Source organism: Bombina bombina, chromosome 1, assembly GCF_027579735.1.
Source record: "Bombina bombina isolate aBomBom1 chromosome 1, aBomBom1.pri, whole genome shotgun sequence".
Classification (NCBI taxonomy): Eukaryota; Metazoa; Chordata; class Amphibia; order Anura; family Bombinatoridae; genus Bombina; species Bombina bombina.
In genome coordinates this window covers 106,239,387-106,264,792 of record NC_069499.1, presented here as the reverse complement: position 1 = coordinate 106,264,792, position 25,406 = coordinate 106,239,387, and the positions used below count along the sequence as shown (strand labels likewise).

The window sequence follows — 25,406 nt, the reverse complement described above, 5'->3', positions numbered from 1 at the left end:
AGATACATGCACACAAACATTTTTAAACACACACACACATAATATAAACGTAAATACATATACATACTCACAACACATGTTACTTCTCCTTAAAGGGACACTGAACCCAAATTTTTTCTTTCGTGATTCAGATGATAGAGCATGCAATTTTAAGCAACTTTCTAATTTACTCCTTTTATCATTTTTTCTTCGTTCTCTTGCTATCTTTATTTGAAAAAGAAGGCATCTAAGCTTTTTTGGGTTCAGAACTCTGGATAGCAATTTTTTAATTGGTGGATGAATTTATCCACTAATCAGCAAGGACAACCCAAGTTGTTCACCAAAAATGCTCCGGCATCTAAACTTACATTCTTGCATTTCAAATAAAGATACCAAGAGAATGACATGAAACATGAGCTGCACTTCATAATAAAAAATCTACAACATAGTGCAAGATATATTTTTACCCCAGTGCAAAACCAACATTTTCTTAAACAAAGTCTGCATTACAAGCAACCATAATTGTACAATAATAATTGTAAAGAAATATACAAAACAAACACAGTGAAAGCTTTTTTTTCTATTGCTAGAAATACATAACAGACACAAATTCATAACTGTTCACATACAGTTATCAATCACCAGTTTCCAGTAGTGCATTGCAGCTCTTGAGTCTACCGAGGTATGCTTTTCAACAAAGGTTAGCAAGTAGATTTTATAATACAAGTAAATTAAAAAGTCTTTTAAAATTGCATGCTCTATCTAAACCAGGAAAACTAAATGCTAACCTTCATGTTCCTTTGATGTCTACACTCAAGGCTAAGACTGTGGGGATAAGTTTAGAGAATCAGCACCATAGACAGCGCAAAACAACGCCAGCAAATTCCTCTCTCTGAAGCAAATAACTTATGAGTTGATATTTATAATCCTTTAGATTTAGAAGATGCTGAGACTAAAAAAAATTGTCATAAAAAGGAGCCTTTACTATATAGAGAAACACTTTGTATACAATCATTTTCAATTACTGTCATTATCCATGCAAAACTCTTTTACATTTATATTTATACATTACTATTGTTACCCTTAGACCAAAAAGTGTACATCAGTCTTTATAGATCATTATACAGAACAAAGAAACGCTATCAATTAACTGCACAAAGAAATTCCTATTACTTCTATCTGATTGTTGCTGGGAGTTTGAAATATCTCTTTCTTGTATAACATAAAAGGAAAGTGAGATGTCCATTATAACTCTATATATTTTTTTTCTTAAGTACAATATATTTTTTCTACTTACGATGCTAAATTGAAGGGAAAGTGTTTGGATTCGAGCGTTGTTCTCACTGATTTAGAGCTTGTTGCTAGGAATTGGTTTTACGGAACTGCAGTTTTTCTATTCACCTCTAGAGGCGCTGCGCTTGTCCTGGGAAACAAACCGTCGGAAGAAAGCTAAAGATCTGCCCAGGGCAAAGCATCATCTGCCAGCAGCATCAAGAAAACCAGAGGAGCAGTAAATGCACTAAGTCAGCCACTCACAAAGAGTGCGCTCAGAGAAGGAGAGGTTACCGATTGCCTGGGAAGATTGCTGGGTAATTGTACAAGAATCACAGCTCTAATTCAAGAGAGACCAGAAAGGGTTAAATTATAAAAAAACGATTTTAAGTTGTCTATGTCCAGTTCGTGGCACCAAGGGTGGACCTGGGTATTATGGAACGTTGTCAGCCTGCCTGGGGGAAAGTCCTGTGCACAGCCTGGAAGAGACCTGCGACTCAACACAAATATCAAACCAGGGAAATGTATTTGATTGAATTGAACTTTTGGTATTTGTTATAATTTGTGATAAAGGTTTACACGTGAAACACCCTCTGCACAGGATTGTTTTGTAAGAACAGAGGAACTGACGATTACTGGAAAGCTACTGAATATACACAGATCTGAAGAGCTCTGTATAATGAAATCAGCAAAGTCAATACAAGATGAAATTAACAAGCAGACAATTTGTTTAAAGCAGACACAGATAAGTATTTTTCCTCTAAAGTTTATATTTTTTTAATTAAATTTCTGCTACTCTATCACATTTCTGTTGTATTTAATTTAGCCAATGCTATGACGAGCTGGATGAATACTCTGCTTTAATTAACAGTGAGTGTAACAGAAGGTGCTTTTATTATCAGATGAATCTAGTTTGTTGAGGAGCAGCATTCATGTTCCATACTAAACCACTACTCAACCAAGTAATACAAGGCTGTTACCAACAAGAAATGCTGAGCCAGACAAGAATATTATCACAGCTGATGCCCAGTTACTGCCAGGGCAGACATACTGCAAAAGCCCATAGGATGTACCTAAAACTTTTCCAGAGAAGCAGTCCTGCGTTTGTCTAATAAAGGGATCTGCACAGAGGTGCTCCTCGGATTGTGAAAATGGAATTAGGGTAGTTCTCTTTCCTTTGTGATCGTCATTAATAGTTTTGTTCCTGGAGTCACAAACAGGTATGTGGATGGAAAAAGGGGACCATATTTGCCCCATTATGGGAAATGGCTGATATACTGAGGAGGATCTGTGGCTGGGATACAAAATTTGTTTTAAACAACTCTATTTATTTATTTTTTTCAATTAATATCTAAGGAAGAAAGCTAATTCCATGGATGATATGTCAACGCGATGATGAGTGCAGCAATCTCTTAGACCTGAGGTTGAAATTTGAGTCTTGGTCATTGTTACCCAATGGCTTGTCGAGGTGGTTGCTGCTGTGTATTTGGTCATCTGAATGAAGACAATGGTAGGTTTCTTTTGTTGGCAGTACTAATTATACTCTATATGCTTTGCGGTGCAGCTGTCTTCTCTGCCATTGAGCAGCCCAAAGAAAGGGAAACTAAGGAGAAATGGCAACACAAGTTTGAAAACTTTAGCCAAAAATACAATCTCAGCATAACGGATCTGCGAAACTTCCTCCGGGACTATGAGGAGGCCAATGTAGCTGGAATCAGGGTGGACAGCATTCGACCTCGGTGGGATTTTACTGGGGCATTCTACTTTGTTGGAACAGTTGTGTCAACAATTGGTAAGTGCCAGCAGAAAATGTTTAATGTTAAAGATTTTCATAAGCAAAAGTGAAAGAAAACATGTGAGCCTGGTTAAAGGGACACTGAACCCAAATGTTTTTTCTTTTGTGATTCAGATAGAGCATGCAATTTTAAGCAACTTTCTAATTTATTCCTATTATCATTTTTTCTTCGTTCACTTGCTATCTTTATTTGAAAAAGAAGGCATCTAAGTTTTTTTTTGTTCAGAGTTCTGGACAGCACTTTTTTATTGGTGGATGAATTTATCCACCAATCAGCAAGAATAACCAATGTTATTCCCCAAAAATGTGCCGGCATCTAAACGTACATTCTTGCATTTCAAATAAAGATACCAAGAGAATGAAGAAAATGTGATAATAGGAGTAAATTAGAAAGTTGCTTAAAATTACATGCTCTATATGAATCACGAAAGAAAAAAATTAGGTTCAGTGTCCCTTTAACCTTTGGAAATGAGATAACATAAGTCTCTAAAAATAATTAAAGTAATTTTAGTCAGATATGGTTAATGTTTGGGGTACTTATGACTGGCGCACTGTGACTTGTGCTATAGTGTCTGCAGATGTAAAACAGCAAAAAATCCTATGTTCCAGAAATAAGGTGTTCATATAATCAAACTACATTGTATGAGTTTAAACTTCCATTAACTTCATTAGAGTTTGGAATTCTGCTTTCACCTGATGCCCACCTAGTCAACAATTCACTAAGATTTTCAAGGGCTATGCAAATGCCCTTAATTCAATTCTTAATCATAGAGTAGTTAGTTCTGTTCTATTCAAAATTTGCAAAACTAATGTAACATTAGATTTATAAAAACAGACAACAGAATTTTCATAAGTGTTTAACAGAAAAAAAAAGTATTGTTATCTTCAACACAAAATCAGAACCAATACAACATCAGCATTGAAACTGACAAGTAATTCAATGATTGTTCATGTATTTCCAATGGGTTATGCTTCAATACAATAGAACATATGTTTCTGATTATGTAAAACAAATGTTCCATATGAAGTTATTGGATGCAGAACAGCTGGCTCTATCAAATTTATACAGCAAACGAATGCTCAAGATACTCAACTAAACACAAATCACACTTAAAAGAACATTGCAGACACAGGCAAAATCAATTTATGGAGGAACATGTTTGTAATAAATTCAAACATGTTTCTTCTGCTGATTTATACTTTAGACATATCTCTTTCCCTATGTCTTCCCCATGTTCACCAGTGGTCTTGTGGTCAATCCAATGTCAGATAAAGGAGTAAGCTCTTGGACACGTGCAGAATCTGATAACATTTACTATATTGAGTGTGCCTGCTTTATTGGACGACATTAAGGCAATTTCCAGTTGTGGTTACACAGGTTATCATATTTTTGGGGAGGGGGATTTGACTACTAAACTATATATCTAGGGTGCAGGAGTCCAGTGGGGTACTCCAACTTATATTCCCTTTTTCTATGTTATTGTAATTTTAAATCCCTCCTGCCTCTTCTGGGCAGTTTTTGAGGATTGGCGATGCACAGTGGGCGCATAGGTCTTTTTCATAGTGTTGACCAAATGCAGCTGTAAGACAGATATTTATTTTTTAGGATTCAATTGCATAATGACTCTTTATAGAAATGGCTATTTATTCATGGAATTGAGTTCCAACTGAAATGGTAATGAAAATACTGTAAGGGAATTTAAGAATGCCTGTGATATTTATACTGCTATCCTGGGAATTAATTAATCTTACACTATGGGTAATGTCAAAGGACTTTCCGGTTCTTATTTGTTGTAAAATATATTTATTCTGTGGTTGGGGAAAAGCATTAAAGGGGCAGAGCTTTGTGTGGAATGGGCAGGGTTGAGGGCACTGCGTAGGTAGCGCGGGTCAGGTTGTGGGTGTGGTTCTGTCAGTCCCTTAAAACCAGGATACCAGGGGCCTGAATAAGGGAAGTGGGCCATATGTCCCCATCTATAACAGTCCTGCAGTATGCACAAGGCATGTGTCAGCCTGATACCACACAAAAAATACAAAGCAGCCACACAATATCAGCTAAAACAGTAGCTATCTTAAAAGGAGATTATACCCTAATGTGGTATGGTACATATGAAAGAGCAGCATAATGTGGTATGATACATGTGAAAGAGCAGCATAATGGGGTATGATACATGTGAAAGAGCAGCATAATGTGGTATAATAGATATGAAAGAGCAGTATAATGTGGTATGGTACATATGAAAGATCAGCATAATGTGGTATGGTACATATGAAAGAGCAGCATAATGTGGTATGATACATGTGAAAGAGCAGCATAATGTGGTATCATACATGTGAAAGAGCAGCATAATGTGGTATGGTACATATGAAAGAGCAGCATAATGTGGTATAATAGATATGAAAGAGCAGCATGATGTGATATGATACATATGAAAGAGCAGCATAATGTGGTATAATAGATATGAAAGAGCAGCATAATGTGGTATAATAGATATGAAAGATCAGCATAATGTGGTATAATAGATATGAAAGAGCAGTATAATGTGGTATAATAGATATGAAAGAGCAGGATAATGTGGTATAATAGATATGAAAGAGCAGCATAATGTGGTATAATAGATATGAAAGAGCAGCATAATGTGGTATAATAGATATGAAAGAGCAGCATAATGTGGTATAATAGATATGAAAGATCAGCATAATGTGGTATAATAGATGTGAAAGAGCAGTATAATGTGGTATAATAGATATGAAAGATCAGCATAATGTGGTATAATAGATATGAAAGAGCAGCATGATGTGGTATGGTACATATGAAAGATCAGCATAATGTGGTATGGTACATGTGAAAGAGCAGCATAATGTGGTATAATAGATATGAAAGAGCAGCATGATGTGATATGATACATATGAAAGAGCAGCATAATGTGGTATGATACATATGAAAGAGCAGCATAATGTGGTATGGTACATATGAAAGAGCAGCATAATGTGGTATAATACAGTACATATGAAAGAGCAGCATAATGTGGTATAATAGATATGAAAGAGCAGTATAATGTGGTATAATAGATATGAAAGAGCAGCATAATGTGGTATAATAGATATGAAAGAGCAGCATAATGTGGTATAATAGATAAGAAAGAGCAGCATAATGTGGTATAATAGATAAAGAGCAGTATAATGTGGTATAATAGATATGAAAGAGCAGCATAATGTGGTATAATAGATATGAAAGAGCAGCATAATGTGGTATAATAGATAAAGAGCAGTATAATGTGGTATAATAGATATGAAAGAGCAGCATAAGGTGGTATAATAGATATGAAAGAGCAGCATAATGTGGTATAATAGATATGAAAGAGCAGCATAATGTGGTATGATACATATGAAAGAGCAGTATAATGTGGTATAATAGATATGAAAGAGCAGCATAATGTGGTATAATAGATATGAAAGAGCAGCATAATGTGGTATAATATATATGAAAGAGCAGCATAATGTGGTATAATACATATGAAAGAGCAGTATAATGTGGTATAATACATATGAAAGAGCAGCATAATGTGGTATAATACATATGAAAGAGCAGCATAATGTTGTTTAATACATATGAAAGAACAGCATAATATGGTATAATACATATGAACGAGCAGCAAAATGTGGTATGGTACATACGAAAGAGCAGCATAATGTGGTATGGTACATATGAAAGAGCAGCATAATGTGGTATGGTACATATGAAAGAGCAGCATAATGTGGTATGATACATATAAAAGAGCAGCATAATGTGGTATAATACAGTACATATGAAAGAGCAGCATAATGTGGTATGATACATATAAAAGAGCAGCATAATGTGGTATAATACAGTACATATAAAAGAGCAGCATAATGTGGTATAATACATATGAAAGAGCAGCATAATGTGGTATGGTACATATGAAAGAGCAGCATAATGTGGTATGGTACATATAAAAGAGCAGCATAATGTGGTATAATACATATAAAAGAACAGCATAATATGGTATTGTACATATGAACGAGCAGCAAAATGTGGTATGGTACATATGAAAGAGCAGCATAATGTAGTATAATACAGTACATATGAAAGAGCAGCATAATGTGGTATAATACAGTACATCTGAAAGAGCAGCATAATGTGGTATGGTACATATGAAAGAGCAGCATAATGTGGTATGGTACATATGAAAGAGCAGCATAATGTGGTATGATACATATAAAAGAGCAGCATAATGTGGTATAATAAAGTACATATGAAAGAGCAGTATAATGTGGTATGGTACATATAAAAGAGCAGCATAATGTGGTATAATACATATGAAAAAGCAGCATAATGTGGTATGGTACATATGAAAGAGCAGCATAATGTGGTATGGTACATATAAAAGATCAGCTAAATGTGGTATGGTACATATGAAAGAGCAGCTTAATGTGGTATGGTACATATGAAAGATCAGCATAATGTGGTATGGTACATATGAAAGAGCAGCTTAATGTGGTATGGTACATATGAAAGATCAGCTAAATGTGGTATGGTACATATGAAAGAGCAGCTTAATGTGGTATGGTACATATGAAAGATCAGCATAATGTGGTATGGTACATATGAAAGATCAGCATAATGTGGTATGGTACATATGAAAGAGCAGTAGAATTAAGTATGGTACATATGAAAGAGCAGCTAAATGTGGTATAATAGATATGAAAGAGCAGCATAATGTGGTATAATAGATATGAAAGAGCAGCATGATGTGGTATAATACATATGAAAGAGCAGCATAATGTGGTATAATAGATATGAAAGAGCAGTATAATGTGGTATAATAGATATGAAAGAGCAGCATAATGTGGCATAATAGATATGAAAGAGCAGCATAATGTGGTATAATAGATATGAAAGAGCAGTATAATGTGGTATAATAGATATGAAAGAGCAGTATATTGTGGTATGATAGATATGAAAGAGCAGTATAATGTGGTATAATAGATATGAAAGAGCAGCATAATGTGGTATAATAGATATGAAAGAGCAGCATAATGTGGTATAATAGATATGAAAGAGCAGCATAGTGTGGTATAATAGATATGAAAGAGCAGCATAGTGTGGTATAATAGATATGAAAGAGCAGTATAATGTGGTATAATAGATAAGAAAGAGCAGCATAATGTGGTATAATAGATATGAAAGAGCAGCATAATGTGGTATAATACATATGAAAGACCAGCATAATGTGGTATAATACATATGAAAGAGCAGCATAATGTGGTATAATAGATATGAAAGAGCAGCATAATGTGGTATAATAGATAAGAAAGAGCAGTATAATGTGGTATAATAGATATGAATTAGCAGCATAATGTGGTATAATAGATATGAAAGAGCAGCATAATGTGGTATAATAGATATGAAAGAGCAGCATAATGTGGTATAATAGATATGAAAGAGCAGTATAATGTGGTATAATACAGTGATTTTTAACCTTTTTTTTGCCGTGGTACACTTTTTACATTAAAAAATCCTGTGGCACACCACCATCCCAAAATTTTAAAAAAATCACACATTATAGCCTAATACAGCATATATATATATATATATATATATATATATACAAATATATATATATACACAAACACACACACACACACACACACATACTGTATGCATTGTGCTGTTATGCCATGCCTCCTACAAACTATACGTGACATATTGACATTCATTCACAAACAATCATAATGATTGTCTGTGAATGAATGTCAATATGTCATGGTTGTAAATGATGTCTGCCTGATGAGCCTGTCACATACCTCCCAGTATTTCAAAATTTGAAAGAGGGACACCCCTGCACTGGGAGTAAAAACCAAGCAAAGTTTAAAAAATAGGTCACACTGTTGTCAGTCTGCCACGGCACACCTGAGGATCTCTCACGGCACACTGGTTGAAAAACACTGGTATAATAGATATGAAAGAGCAGCATAATGTGGTATAATAGATAAGAAAGAGCAGTATAATGTGGTATGATAGATATGAAAGAGCAGTATAATGTGGTATAATAGATATGAAAGAGCAGTATAATGTGGTATAATAGATATGAAAGAGCAGTATAATGTGGTATAATAGATATGAAAGAGCAGTATAATGTGGTATAATAGATATGAAAGAGCGGCATAATGTGGTATAATAGATAAGAAAGAGCAGTATAGTGTGGTATAATGCATATGAAAGAGCAGTATAATGTGGTATAATAGATATGAAAGAGCAGTATAATGTGGTATAATAGATATGAAAGAGCAGTATAATGTGGTATAATAGATATGAAAGAGCAGCATAATGTGGTATAATAGATATGAAAGAGCAGTATAATGTGGTATAATAGATAAGAAAAAGCAGCATAATGTGGTATAATAGATATGAAAGAGCAGTATAATGTGGTATAATAGATATGAAAGAGCAGCATAATGTGGTATAATAGATATGAAAGAGCAGTATAATGTGGTATAATAGATAAGAAAGAGCAGCATAATGTGGTATAATAGATATGAAAGAGCAGTATAATGTGGTATAATAGATATGAAAGAGCAGTATAATGGGGTATAATAGATAAGAAAGAGCAGTATAATGTGGTATAATATATATGAAAGAGCTGTATAATGTGGTACAATAGATATGAAAGAGCAGTATATTGTGGTATAATAGATATGAAAGAGCAGCATAATGTGGTATAATAGATATGAAAGAGCAGTATAATGTGGTACAATAGATATGAAAGAGCTGTATAATGTGGTATAATAGATATGAAAGAGCAGCATAATGTAGTATAATAGATATGAAAGAGCAGTATGATGTGGTATGATAGATATGAAAGAGCAGTATAATGTGGTATAATAGATAGGAAAGAGCGGCATAATGTGGTATAATAGATATGAAAGAGCAGTATAATGTGGTATAATAGATATGAAAGAGCAGCATAATGTGGTATAATAGATAAGAAAGAGCAGTATAATGTGGTATGATAGATATGAAAGAGCAGTATAATGTGGTATAATAGATATGAAAGAGCAGTATAATGTGGTATAATAGATATGAAAGAGCAGTATAATGTGGTATAATAGATATGAAAGAGCAGCATAATGTGGTATAATAGATATGAAAGAGCAGCATAATGTGGTATAATAGATATGAAAGAGCAGTATAATGTGGTATAGATATGAAAGAGCAGCATAATGTGGTATAATAGATATGAAAGAGCAGTATAATGTGGTATGATAGATATGAAAGAGCAGTATAATGTGGTATAATAGATATGAAAGAGCGGCATAATGTGGTATAATAGATATGAAAGAGCAGTATAATGTGGTATAATAGATATGAAAGAGCGGCATAATGTGGTATAATAGATAAGAAAGAGCAGTATAGTGTGGTATAATGCATATGAAAGAGCAGTATAATGTGGTATAATAGATATGAAAGAGCAGTATAATGTGGTATAATAGATATGAAAGAGCAGTATAATGTGGTATAATAGATATGAAAGAGCAGTATAATGTGGTATAATAGATAAGAAAGAGCGGCATAATGTGGTATAATAGATAAGAAAGAGCAGTATAGTGTGGTATAATGCATATGAAAGAGCAGTATAATGTGGTATAATAGATATGAAAGAGCAGTATAATGTGGTATAATAGATGTGAAAGAGCAGTATAATGTGGTATAATAGATATGAAAGAGCAGGATAATGTGGTATAATAGATATGAAAGAGCAGTATAATGTGGTATAATAGATATGAAAGAGCAGTATAATGTAGTATAATAGATAAGAAAGAGCAGCATAATGTGGTATAATAGATATGCAAGAGCAGTATAATGTGGTATAATAGATATTAAAGAGCTGTATAATGTGGTACAATAGATATGAAAGAGCAGTATAATGTGGTATAATAGATATGAAAGAGCAGCATAATGTGGTATAATAGATATGAAAGAGCAGTATAATGTGGTATAATAGATAAGAAAGAGCAGCATAATGTGGTATAATAGATATGAAAGAGCAGTATAATGTGGTATAATAGATATGAAAGAGCAGTATAATGGGGTATAATAGATAAGAAAGAGCAGTATAATGTGGTATAATAGATATGAAAGAGCTGTATAATGTGGTACAATAGATATGAAAGAGCAGTATAATGTGGTATAATAGATATGAAAGAGCAGCATAATGTGGTATAATAGATATGAAAGAGCAGTATAATGTGGTACAATAGATATGAAAGAGCTGTATAATGTGGTATAATAGATATGAAAGAGCAGCATAATGAGGTATAATAGATATGAAAGAGCAGTATAATGTGGTATAATAGATATGAAAGAGCAGTATAATGTGGTATAATAGATAAGAAAGAGCAGTATAATGTGGTATAATGCATATGAAAGAGCAGTATAATGGGGTATAATAGATATGAAAGAGCAGTATAATGTGGTATAATAGATATGAAAGAGCATTATAATGTGGTATAATAGATATGAAAGAGCAGTATAATGTGGTATAATAGATATGAAAGAGCAGTATAATGTGGTATAATAGATATGAAAGAGCAGTATAATGTGGTATAATAGATATGAAAGAGCAGTATAATGTGGTATAATAGATATGAAAGAGCAGTATAATGTGGTATAATGCATATGAAAGAGCAGTATATTGGGGTATAATAGATATGAAAGAGCAATATAATGTGGTAAAATAGATATGAAAGAGTAGTATAATGTGGTATAATAGATATGAAAGAGCAGTATAATGTGGTATAATAGATATGAAAGAGCAGTATAATGTGGTATAATGCATATGAAAGAGCAGTATAATGGGGTATAATAGATATGAAAGAGCAGTATAATGTGGTATAATAGATATGAAAGAGCAGTATAATGTGGTATAATAGATATGAAAGAGCAGTATAATGCGGTATGATAGATATGAAAGAGCAGTATAATGTGGTATAATGCATATGAAAGAGCAGTATAATGGGGTATAATAGATATGAAAGAGCAGTATAATGTGGTATAATAGATATGAAAGAGCTGTATAATGTGGTATAATAGATATAAAAGAGCAGTATAATGTGGTATAATAGATATGAAAGAGCAGTATAATGTGGTATAATGCATATGAAAGAGCAGTATAATGTGGTATAATAGATATGAAAGAGCAGTATAATGTGGTTTAATAGATATGAAAGAGCAGTATAATGTGGTATAATAGATATGAAAGAGCAGCATAATGTGGTATAATAGATATGAAAGAGCAGTATAATGTGGCATAATAGATATGAAAGAGCAGCATAATGTGGTATAATAGATATGAATTAGCAGCATAATGTGGTATAATAGATATGAAAGAGCAGTATAATGTGGTATAATAGATATGAAAGAGCAGTATAATGTGGTATAATAGATATGAAAGAGCAGCATAATGTGGTATAATAGATAAGAAAGAGCAGTATAATGTGGTATAATAGATATGAAAGAGCAGTATAATGTGGTATAATAGATATGAAAGAGCAGTATAATGTGGTATAATAGATATGAAAGAGCAGTATAATGTGGTATAATAGATATGAAAGAGCAGTATAATGCGGTATAATAGGTATGAAAGAGCAGTATAATGTGGTATAATAGATATGAAAGAGCAGTATAATGTGGTATAATAGATATGAAAGAGCAGTAAAATGTGGTATAATAGATATGAAAGAGCAGTATAATGTGGTATAATAGATACGAAAGAGCAGTATAATGTGGTATAATAGATATGAAAGAGCAGTATAATGTGGTATAATAGATATGAAAGAGCAGTATAATGTGGTATAATAGATAAGAAAGAGCAGTATAATGTGGTATAATGCATATGAAAGAGCAGTATAATGGGGTATAATAGATATGAAAGAGCAGTATAATGCGGTATAATAGGTATGAAAGAGCAGTATAATGTGGTATAATAGATATGAAAGAGCAGTATAATGTGGTATAATAGATATGAAAGAGCAGTAAAATGTGGTATAATAGATATGAAAGAGCAGTATAATGTGGTATAATAGATACGAAAGAGCAGTATAATGCGGTATAATAGGTATGAAAGAGCAGTATAATGTGGTATAATAGATATGAAAGAGCAGTATAATGTGGTATAATAGATATGAAAGAGCAGTAAAATGTGGTATAATAGATATTAAAGAGCTGTATAATGTGGTACAATAGATATGAAAGAGCAGTATAATGTGGTATAATAGATATGAAAGAGCAGCATAATGTGGTATAATAGATATGAAAGAGCAGTATAATGTGGTATAATAGATAAGAAAGAGCAGCATAATGTGGTATAATAGATATGAAAGAGCAGTATAATGTGGTATAATAGATATGAAAGAGCAGTATAATGGGGTATAATAGATAAGAAAGAGCAGTATAATGTGGTATAATAGATATGAAAGAGCTGTATAATGTGGTACAATAGATATGAAAGAGCAGTATAATGTGGTATAATAGATATGAAAGAGCAGCATAATGTGGTATAATAGATATGAAAGAGCAGTATAATGTGGTACAATAGATATGAAAGAGCTGTATAATGTGGTATAATAGATATGAAAGAGCAGCATAATGAGGTATAATAGATATGAAAGAGCAGTATAATGTGGTATAATAGATATGAAAGAGCAGTATAATGTGGTATAATAGATAAGAAAGAGCAGTATTATGTGGTATAATGCATATGAAAGAGCAGTATAATGGGGTATAATAGATATGAAAGAGCAGTATAATGTGGTATAATAGATATGAAAGAGCATTATAATGTGGTATAATAGATATGAAAGAGCAGTATAATGTGGTATAATAGATATGAAAGAGCAGTATAATGTGGTATAATAGATATGAAAGAGCAGTATAATGTGGTATAATAGATATGAAAGAGCAGTATAATGTGGTATAATAGATATGAAAGAGCAGTATAATGTGGTATAATGCATATGAAAGAGCAGTATATTGGGGTATAATAGATATGAAAGAGCAATATAATGTGGTAAAATAGATATGAAAGAGTAGTATAATGTGGTATAATAGATATGAAAGAGCAGTATAATGTGGTATAATAGATATGAAAGAGCAGTATAATGTGGTATAATGCATATGAAAGAGCAGTATAATGGGGTATAATAGATATGAAAGAGCAGTATAATGTGGTATAATAGATATGAAAGAGCAGTATAATGTGGTATAATAGATATGAAAGAGCAGTATAATGCGGTATGATAGATATGAAAGAGCAGTATAATGTGGTATAATGCATATGAAAGAGCAGTATAATGGGGTATAATAGATATGAAAGAGCAGTATAATGTGGTATAATAGATATGAAAGAGCTGTATAATGTGGTATAATAGATATAAAAGAGCAGTATAATGTGGTATAATAGATATGAAAGAGCAGTATAATGTGGTATAATGCATATGAAAGAGCAGTATAATGTGGTATAATAGATATGAAAGAGCAGTATAATGTGGTTTAATAGATATGAAAGAGCAGTATAATGTGGTATAATAGATATGAAAGAGCAGCATAATGTGGTATAATAGATATGAAAGAGCAGTATAATGTGGCATAATAGATATGAAAGAGCAGCATAATGTGGTATAATAGATATGAATTAGCAGCATAATGTGGTATAATAGATATGAAAGAGCAGTATAATGTGGTATAATAGATATGAAAGAGCAGTATAATGTGGTATAATAGATATGAAAGAGCAGCATAATGTGGTATAATAGATAAGAAAGAGCAGTATAATGTGGTATAATAGATATGAAAGAGCAGTATAATGTGGTATAATAGATATGAAAGAGCAGTATAATGTGGTATAATAGATATGAAAGAGCAGTATAATGTGGTATAATAGATATGAAAGAGCAGTATAATGCGGTATAATAGGTATGAAAGAGCAGTATAATGTGGTATAATAGATATGAAAGAGCAGTATAATGTGGTATAATAGATATGAAAGAGCAGTAAAATGTGGTATAATAGATATGAAAGAGCAGTATAATGTGGTATAATAGATACGAAAGAGCAGTATAATGTGGTATAATAGATATGAAAGAGCAGTATAATGTGGTATAATAGATATTAAAGAGCAGTATAATGTGGTATAATAGATATGAAAGAGCAGCATAATGTGGTATAATAGATATGAAAGAGCTGTATAATGTGGTATAATAGATATGAAGGAGCAGTATAATGTGGTATAATAAATATGAAAGAGCAGTATAATGTGGTATAATAGATATGAAAGAGCAGTATAATGTGGTATAATAAATATGAAAGAGCAGTATAATGTGGTATAATAGATATGAAAGAGCAGTATAATGTGGTATAATAGATATGAAAGAGCAGTATAATGTGGTATAATAGATATGAAAGAGCAGTATAATGTGGTATAATAGATATGAAAGAGCAGTATAATGTGGTATAATAGATATGAAAGAGCAGTATAATGTGGTATAATAGATATGAAAGAGCAGTATAATGTGGTATAATAGATATGAAAGAGCTGTATAATGTGGTATAATAGATATGAAAGAGCAGCATAATGTGGTATAATAGATATGAAAGAGCTGTATAATGTGGTATAATAGATATGAAGGAGCAGTATAATGTGGTATAATAAATATGAAAGAGCAGTATAATGTGGTATAATAGATATGAAAGAGCAGTATAATGTGGTATAATAGATATGAAAGAGCTGTATAATGTGGTATAATAGATATGAAAGAGCAGTATAATGTGGTATAATAGATATGAAAGAGCAGTATAAGAGCAGTATCAGCAGCCAGGGCAATGTGTCTGCTCAGCTGAATAGTTACATTTTTTGCAGAGTGATCTCTGCACCATTCGGCAGCATAAGTAAATTATTTGAAAGTTGTATACAGGGCTAAGGTTTTTGTGGGATTTATATACTGTTTCAAATGCCTTTTTTTTACACAGAGCACTTAATACCTGGTAAGCGTCAGGAGTATCATATACAAACACTGAACCAAAAAAGTAGCAGCTTTAATTTGTTAGGAATATTCATTCTGCTGTCAGTTAAAACGTTTGCTTCAAGCAAAGTCTGCACACATTAGCGGTTGCAAACTGGGGGAGGAGGCTTGGTGTGGTTACCTAGGTAACCAGAAAGTGTCCCCGTAGTAACAAAAGTCAGTTATCAGAGTGCTTATACTTTTTTTTAAAGAAAATGTCATGTGTGTTATGTTCTGCCACTTGTTAAGCCCACTCCCCAGACCCTATCCCTGCTCCTGCCCACCATATATCACAATTTTGCTCAGTGAGGGGGTCCCTCTTTTGGATTTTGAAATGTTTGGAGGTACGAATATAGCACTATATATTGATATATTGATTGATAGTTCTTTGGTGTTATTTGTAGGGCCCAGCAAATCAGGAATAAAACAGTAGATGATGGAAAATAGTCTAATTAATCACTAACAGAATATTTCAGATAACAAAATTGTCTATGTATTTTATTGACATCGTGTCAGTTATGAATCACTTAATTTATTTTAGATTTTGTGATATTACAAGATACCATGTGTTCAGTTTTGTTTTCCCAGAACATTACTGGAACAAGTGTAGCTTGCCATTTGGCCTAGCCAAGCCGTCACAATCAGTGATCTTTGTTATGTAATGTGTGTGCCTCCATAACCTCTGTTTTATTACCGAGACATAAGGCAAAAATGAGATAAAATTGTGGAGGGGGAAATCCGGGGGCCACCACAAAAATTAAAGAGTTAAAAAAAGGACATGCTCTCATTCGGTAGAGCTTGTAATTATATTACTAGCAACTCTGTTACTCTGTGTGTTTAATCCTCACAACTGAGTTAAATCCATAATTAAAATACTGCTCAGGAGCCTTGGAGCACTACTGGAACGGAGTGGAAAATACAGCTTAGCCAATCAGCAGCACTAGTTACACAGCTTGGCCACTTAAAGGTTTTTTAAAACCCACATATTTTATTTTTTCATGATTCAGATATAGCATGCAATTTTAAGCAACTTTCTAATTTACTCCTATTATCGATTTTTCTTCGTTCTCTTTTTATCTTTATTTGAAGGGGGGAAAGCAGGAATGTAAACTTAGGAGCCGGCCTCTTTTTGGTTCAGCACCCTTGGTAGTGCTTGCTGTTTGGTGGCTACATTTTGAACAAAGTAAAATTGATACTAATTAATAATTGAAATTAGAAGGTTACTTAAAATTGCATTCTCTATCTGAATCAAGAAAAGAAAAAAATGGGTTTCATATTCCTTTCCTCTTAAGTAGCGCTGCTTATTGGGTCAGCCGCAGTTTCTGCTCAGGAGCAGCAGTTCTCTGCGCCAGCTGTACTTTACCTATGTGTTTAATCTATTTGCAGGGGTTAAACACATATAGCTGCATGGTTGATAGTGATAAAATGGCATGATCTAATGAAAGAAAGCATGTCATTTTTGTCACTATAGTGATAAAGTGATTAGGATTAAATTCTTGGATATTTTGTGAATAAGGGGGGCTTGCAACACAATTTTCTTAAGTTTGCTTTAGATGCCTCCAATTTACAATATGAAAAAAACACCCAATGTTCACCCTGCTGTACAGCAATTTGACTCATTACCCCATGATCAGACACCCACTCCTCACCACTTGTACAGAAATTCATGTTTCTGAGCAGACGCCCACTTGCCACCTCTTCTGCAAACATCTACTCTTGTTTATTCTCCTTTGAAGACATAAACCCCTCAGTGCTTAGGTGTTTACATAAAAAAATGAACACAAATAGAAAAATGTTTTTCATTAGTACGAAGCAATCATCATTCTCTTTATTTCCAATGCAAATGCTTTAACCCTGAGCTTAAAGAAAGACAAATTATGTTGGAAACAATGCTGCATAATTTTAAAAAAAATCTGCAAAAAAGAATGTTTTATTTTCAAAATATATTAACAATATCATTTTCCCATCTCTCTCTATATAAAATGTGTTATTAATCAGATGTGATGTCCCTAAATATTATCACATTATGCAACACCTTTATTTAAATACTCTGAAACTTAATTAGGTTCTGTGTATCACATGGATTTCTCTCAGGTTTAAGCTGTAGAACCCTCACGTGACAGTAAAATGGTGCGAGAAACACATTATCTTGTCAATGCAGTTGCTGACTTTTAAATGATCTTAGTAAGATGAATTTACATAGGAATGATCCCTCTCCTTATCTTTCCCCTAAAGAAAATCAGTTGCACAAGATAACTCATGCTAGTGACAAGAAAACCATTTATTGATTTGTTCTTACAAATGGAGGATTTATCTGCCTTTATCTGCATGATTCACTGGCTTGGAAAAGAAAAGATAGTTGGCAGTATTGTATTTAAAGGGACAGTCTACATCTTAGTCAACTTAAAGTCTTACTTTAGATTAAAGGGACAGTCAACCCAAAATTTCTCCTAAGCCATTCATGTAAAGTTGCAATTGCTTATTATTGCCAACTTTAGGCAAATTTTGTAACATATATAGTTTCCAAGTAATAAAACGTACTTTTTGCGGCTCTGCTGTTTTAAAATGTTTGTCTGCCCCCTCCCCTATTTCGTCACCAGCATCATGATCTGGCTGTGATCGCAGTTACTTTTCGTCCGTACACGCTCCTGTCTTTGTGGGATGGTGATGTGTGCAGCTGTGCGAGCAGGCACACGGTGATAGCGCTGTGGATCTATACGGTTTGCTGTGATGGCTCGGGGACTCTAAGTTGTGGGCTCCCTGTGTGAGCTCTGGGAAAGCAACATGAACATTGTCTCTAACTTTGTGATCCTCTGACTTTTGTTTTCTAACAGTGGTCTCCTTAACCTGTCACTAGGCTCGCTGTGGTCCCTTGTGACATGTTTCTGCACAGTAAACCGATGTCAGTGCTGTATGTATCATTATGATGTATGTTCCTATAACGTACCAAATCTCACTGAAAAGTCTAGAGGCACAAAATAAGTAACAGATGGCAGGGTCTGGGGTCATTGTTAGACAGGTCAGGGGCACAGTGACATGTCACAAGGGACCACAGCGAGGCACTGGTGGGTGAGATACTGAGTGCATAACGGGCTACAATGAGACAGGTCAGGAGATCAGTTAGACACATCAGGGGAACTAAGTTTGACAGGTCAGTGTTGGTCAATCAGAAAGGATGGGGGGCTAGTGCACCAGTGGTAGAGCCTAGTGACAGGTTAAGGAGACCACTGTTAAAAAAAAAAAAGTCTGAGGATCACAAAGTTAGAGACAGAGTCAGACCCAGTGACAGCTCAATAGATCACAGTAAAACAGATGAAGGATATTTATTGACTGGCAGTATAAGGCAGTAAACAGTGACATGACAGTCTAACAGATCAGGGGGCGGTACTAAGCCTCACTGTTACCTGTTTTGCGTTAGCCGGTAGTTTGGCCCAGGGATAGTTGTGCCTGATATGTAACTCCATGTCAATGCTCATGTTCACACAGGGAGCCCACAACTTACAGTCCCCGAGCCATCACAGCAAACCGTATAGATCCACAGCGCTATCACTGTGTGCCTGCTCGCACAGCTGCACACATCACCATCCCACATATCCCCTATTACCAACCTGCCTTATGGGGCGTTATAATGTGCCTATTGCATATACACAGATGTACAGCGTACAGCTGCACAGATTCAGTACGTTATAGGAAAATAAATCATAATGATGCACACAGCACTAACATCTGTTTACTGCGCAGAACTCTGGCGCGCATAGCACAAAAACAGGAAAGTGTACGGACGAAAAGTAACTGCATTTTAAAACAGCAGAACTGCAAAAAGTAAGTCTTATTACTTGGAAACTATATCTGTGACAACATTTTCCTAAAGTTGGCAATAATAAGCAGTTGCAACTTTATATGACTGGCTTAGGAGAAATTTTGGGTTGACTGTCCCTTTAAGCAGCAAATAGCCTCCTGCACTCTTTCTATATCCTGCAGCAGAAGCAGTAAAAAAGTTATTTTAAAAAGAATATTGTTTCTGGTCATTTTGAAATGGCTGCCAAGCTCAGCCCACTGATGACATAATGATCTCAGCCAGGACCGTCTTTAACACAGGGCAAAAGGGGCAGCTGCCCAGGGCCCAGTTTCTGTTGAGGGGCCCAAGAGTCCTTAAAAAAACTGTAGGCGCATGCAGCAGAAAGCTGGAGCGGCAAGGACGTGAGGATTTGAGCATCTGTGCAGCTGCATACACTGCTCTCTTCAGTCTTGAGGCTGTGTGACTCATCTCACACTGTATCCATGCAGCCTTGGACAGACAGCATCAAGTCTGCTGGTCCCCTTAGCCCTGCTCTTTCTGCTGTGGCCCTAAGATTAACTAACTGAAGTTTGTTAGGGGAACAGTGCTTTGTAGAAAGGTGTCAGTGGGAAGAATAAGTGAGTGCACACACACCCCTCCCCATGCAGCATTGTCTAGTGCAGGGTGAGAGGGAACTTCTTCCTAGCAACGAAGTGACATGTACTGCTGTGGCTGATGTATAGTGTTGTGCTGATAGTTCAAACATTAATGTAAGGTTTATTTTTATCGTTTTTGTTTTCTCTCTGTCTCAGATTTTACAGCTTACCATAGTAGTTCTGCTGTTCCAGTCACTAAACTTATATTTGTCTGCACCTCTATGCTTCCTCCTCAGTCTTTACCTTGCTTTGCTCCTGTTGGCTGCCCTAAATCTCTTTAACCAGCTAACCTCACACCAGATTCACATTCAAAAGAATATTAAATTAATCCCCAGTGGAGGAATTTATATATTTATTTACTTATTAGTACTGCTTAGGTCCAGTTTCACATATTGCAATTTATTTAATTTTTTTTTTTTTTTAAATGATTAGCACAGCAGTGGATGATCCACTGCTGGGCTAATAATTAAAAAAAAAATTAATTTAGTTGATTTTTGGGATGTTGGGGTGGAGAGCGAAATTGCATGGGGGGGGGGGGGGCAAGAAAATTTTTGCCCAGGGTCCAGTCAATATTAAAGACGGCCCTGATCTCAGCTGCATTAAAGGCTTCACTAGTTACAAAAGGCTCACTAGTTGGATGCAACAGACTGTCAGTGCTATTCAGCAGAGTGCATAGATGCAGTCCAGATAGTTATGTCATCAGTGGGTGGAGCTTGATTAAGGTGTAGACTGTCCCTTTAATTTTTTTTCCAGTTTAACAGATTTTATTTCTTCAGTCCTGTAGCATGTAAATCTATTTATAGAATGAATTGAAACTCCTTGTCTGTACTTTTAATCAAGGAGTTTAAGAGGTCTTCCCCTAAAAATATCTATCTATCTATCTATCTATCTATCTATCTATCATGTATCTATCTATATATATACTGTATATCTGTGTATTAATATATGTGTGTGTGTGTGTGTGTGTATGTATATATATAATTTTATCTCAGCATTTCTGAAAAACTAATGTATTTGACAAAATAAACATTATTTCTCAAACAAAAACACAAAGAAGATTCTGTTTCTTAGTAGAAAATTAAAAAAAAAAGTCTCGATCTTAGATTAAAGGTTTCTTTAACTTTTTCTAAAATGTATATTAATTTTGTGCAGAATTTTACAATCCGCATTATTTCAGGACTCCTTTAGAGCATCCCAGAGAGTATCTAGAGGCATTCCTAAAAAGAATCACTAAACACAGTAGACTAGAATAATCATTAAATGCATAATAAAAATTCAATGCAAAAGCACTTAGTTTGAATTTCAAATGAATTGTAGATTCCTTTCTGACAAATTTGAGTTAGTTCTATTTTGCATCCCACTGCATCATGTGACAGCCATCAGCCAATTACAAATTGCATTTACGTATATTCTGTGAATCTTGCACATGCTCAATAGGTAGTGGTGCTTCAGAAAGTGTGCAAATATAAAGATTGTGCACATTTAGACAATGGAAGTGAATTGGAAAGTTGCTTCAAATTCTAAACCAGAAGGGATGACATGACTCTGCAGAACAGAGTTGCGCTTCTCTTTGCCCAAAGTGTAGTTGATATTGTACAGATCACCAACTCTTGAAAATTCAAAGCATCCCTGAATATTGACTGCACCATATTTATTTGTAGGGTTAACATGCTGCCATCTTCTCATGCTGCCATCTTCTCATGTGATTTGTCAGTAGGGATGGGCGAATGTGCTGAAAGTGTAATTCATTTGGTAGAACGAATTAGTTAATGTGGTAGAAAATTTAGTAAATTGATTCATAATAGATACAAATATATAAATTTGAATGTTACATTTCAAGAGAGAATTATAAATACTATTACACATATATAGATTTGAATTTTTCATATTCAAATATTGCATTATTGGAATATTACATTTAAATAGAGCATTAGAAATAGTATTCCAAATAAATAGATTCATATTTTCAAATTTGAATATTGCATAATTTTAATCGAATTATTAGAAAAATTTGAATCAAGTATTACATTTAAAGAAAGTATTATAAATACTATTACATAAAACAAATGTTAGAAAGTTGTGCAAACATTCAAAGCGAATGAACAAATTTGTTAAAATTTGTTACAATTTTCGAATGTTGCAAAATATTTACCTATCCCTAGTAAACAGGATGTTTTTCCACTAGGAAATTTCTACATTGTTAGGCCAATGACTAGATTTAGGGGCCGATTTAACAAATGTTGGACGGACATGATCCGCTGTAGCGAATCATGTCCGCCCAACATCGCTAAATGCTGACAGCATGCTCTATCTGCATTTAACATTGCACAAGTGTTTCTAGTGAAATGCTTGTGCATTGCCGCCCCTGCACATTCGCGGCCAATTGCCGCTAGCAGGGGGTGTCAATCATCCCGATCATATCTGATTGGGATGATTGCTCTCCGCAACCTCAGAGGTGGCAGAGAAGTTAAGGAGCTGCGGTCGTAAAACCGCTGCTTAACTTACATTTCCGTGCGAGCCTTCCATCCGCTGCTTTATAAATATACCCCTCAGACTTTTATTCTATGAAGAACTGGTTTAGAGACTGCGTCTCTCCAATGAAGACAACACTTTGCCAAAAGTCTTTTATGCTTTTGCTAATGTGGGATAATCCTGGGTCACCTGTGCTTGAATTTTAAACAACTTTCCAATTTTCTTTTATAATCAAATTTGCTTTGTTCTCTTTGTAATCTTTGATGAAAGCTAAAGCTAGGTAGGCTCATATGCTAATTTCTAAGCCCTTGAAGGCTGCCTCTAAACTCTGTGCATGTTTACAGTTTTTCACAGCTAGACAGTGCTAGTTCATGTGTGTCATATAGATAACATTGTGCTCACTCATGTGGAGTTATTTACTGATTTGCCAAAATGCATGTCTGTCAAAAGAACTGAGGTAAGGGGGCAGTCTACAGAGGCTTAGGTACAAGGTAATCACAGAGGTAAAAAGTGTATTAATATAACCGTTTTGGTTATGAAAAACTGGAGTATAGGTAATAAATGGATTATCTATCTTTTTTAACTATAAAAATGTTGTAGACTGTCACTAAAAACAAATTGTAAACTACATGATTATAAACCTTCATATATAAGAATAGTTTTGCAATGAAAACTGCTGCGTTATTTTGTCAAATGAGTATATTGTTTTATGCAGTGACGTGCAGTGACGTCAGAGGCTGGTGAGGCAGTGGCAGGATACGCCTTCATTCTTTAGATATCCTTTGTTGAAGAAATAGCAATGCACATGGGTGAGCCAATCACATGAGGTATCTATGTGCAGCCACCAATCAGCAGCTACTGAGCATATTTAGATATGATTTTCAACAAAGGACATCAAAATAATGAAGAAAATTAGATATTAGATGTAAATTGGAAAGTTATTTAAATTTGCATATGGGTTTCATATGGGTTTCATGTCCCTTTAAATGGTGTCTTGGAAAACTGGTCAACTTAGTAAACATCTGATTTTAGTTTAAAGGATTGTAACAGAAACTCTTGCCAGATAACACAATGCTTGCTCTGATTATGAGATCTAGAAATCCATGCCCATTAAAATATGTTTAAAACATACTTTTTACTTTAATGCTGCAAATTATGCTTATAGATTCTTTCATTACATAAGGGATGAGAGTCAGAGGGGGAGAAAGAGAGACAGAGAGAGAAAGAGACCATGGGGGAGAACAACACATAAGGAGAGAGATGGCTAGATATATATAGAGAGAGACACACACACACACACACACAAAAGGGGGGGGCATTGCATTTTAAAGTAATAAAACAGCAGAGCTACAGAGAGTTCAGAAAATTAGTCTATAATTTAGTGTGAAGTACAGAGGCAAGCTGCTAACTTAGTGGGTGTAAAGTTTGAGTAAACAAAATACAAAAACGACCCTGCTGTAAAAGAGTAAACAAACACTAAACCACATTAATTAAATTATCATTTTCACTAACAGAATCCCTATCAGTAAAATCTTACTTTAATAAGATGTGGGTGAAACACTGCTCTCTGTGCCTCTCTCCTGCTCTGGAAGGATTCAGGAAGTGACAGTGGCACATTCCACTGCACTTAGAGGGGAATAACAGAACTCTCTTTTTCACTTTAGCAAAGCTGGCAGCTTCACAGTACAGCAACAAAATATATGAAAGTAGTTTTTTTCCGTTTTTGTTTTGTTTTATATGATTTAACATCCAGCCCCAACCCTATGTTCCACTTACTAATGCCTCTCGCTGGATTGGTTCAGCCCAAATAGGACTGCCTCAAATAAGCAGTTAATGGGCCATGCAATGATCTTAACCACTTGCATCCAGTAGATGGCGCAGCATGTTGTGTAATGGTGGGCAGACCTGCTTGTGCCTCTTCATTGCACAACATATAGCTGTGAGAAAAAAAAATGCTGGGAAAAAAAATTACATTTTTTTTTTAAAGCCAATAAAAAAAAAATATATTTTTGCCCATATGAGAGGTGAAGCACTGCCTCACCTGCCTCTAGTGACTGTACATCACTGGTTTTATGTTTATTCTTTTCATTGATTTCCCTGTCTCCCAGAACAAAAGAACCCTTGCTAACCAATCACAACCTAATATTCAGATATGTGCAGACTGGGGTAGCCTGCACTCTTGTATTCCCTTAAGGAGGTTTAGCGCTGATTCAACTTGGTTACTATAGCAAGGAATGATTTGTCTATCATGATTGTTGATGCAAAACTGATAATCCACTTTTTAAAATCATGTGACACAATATAAGCTTAGGGAGGGAGGGAAAAGTAAACAAAAAAGCTTGCATAAATTGCCTTAAAGTATTAACCCAAACCT

At 34.4% G+C, this 25,406-nt stretch overlaps 1 protein-coding gene across 1 annotated transcript in view; it reads left to right on the top strand.

Annotated features, from left to right (window-relative positions):
• Window positions 1-2,706: 2,706 nt before the first annotated feature.
• The window catches only part of KCNK13 (potassium two pore domain channel subfamily K member 13), a 543,593-nt gene continuing 520,893 nt past the window's right edge, over window positions 2,707-25,406 (top strand). Inside the window, exon 1 of the mRNA XM_053697568.1 lies at window positions 2,707-3,043. Coding sequence (XP_053553543.1) covers window positions 2,707-3,043 — 337 coding nt within the window. The remainder of the gene's footprint in view (window positions 3,044-25,406) is intronic.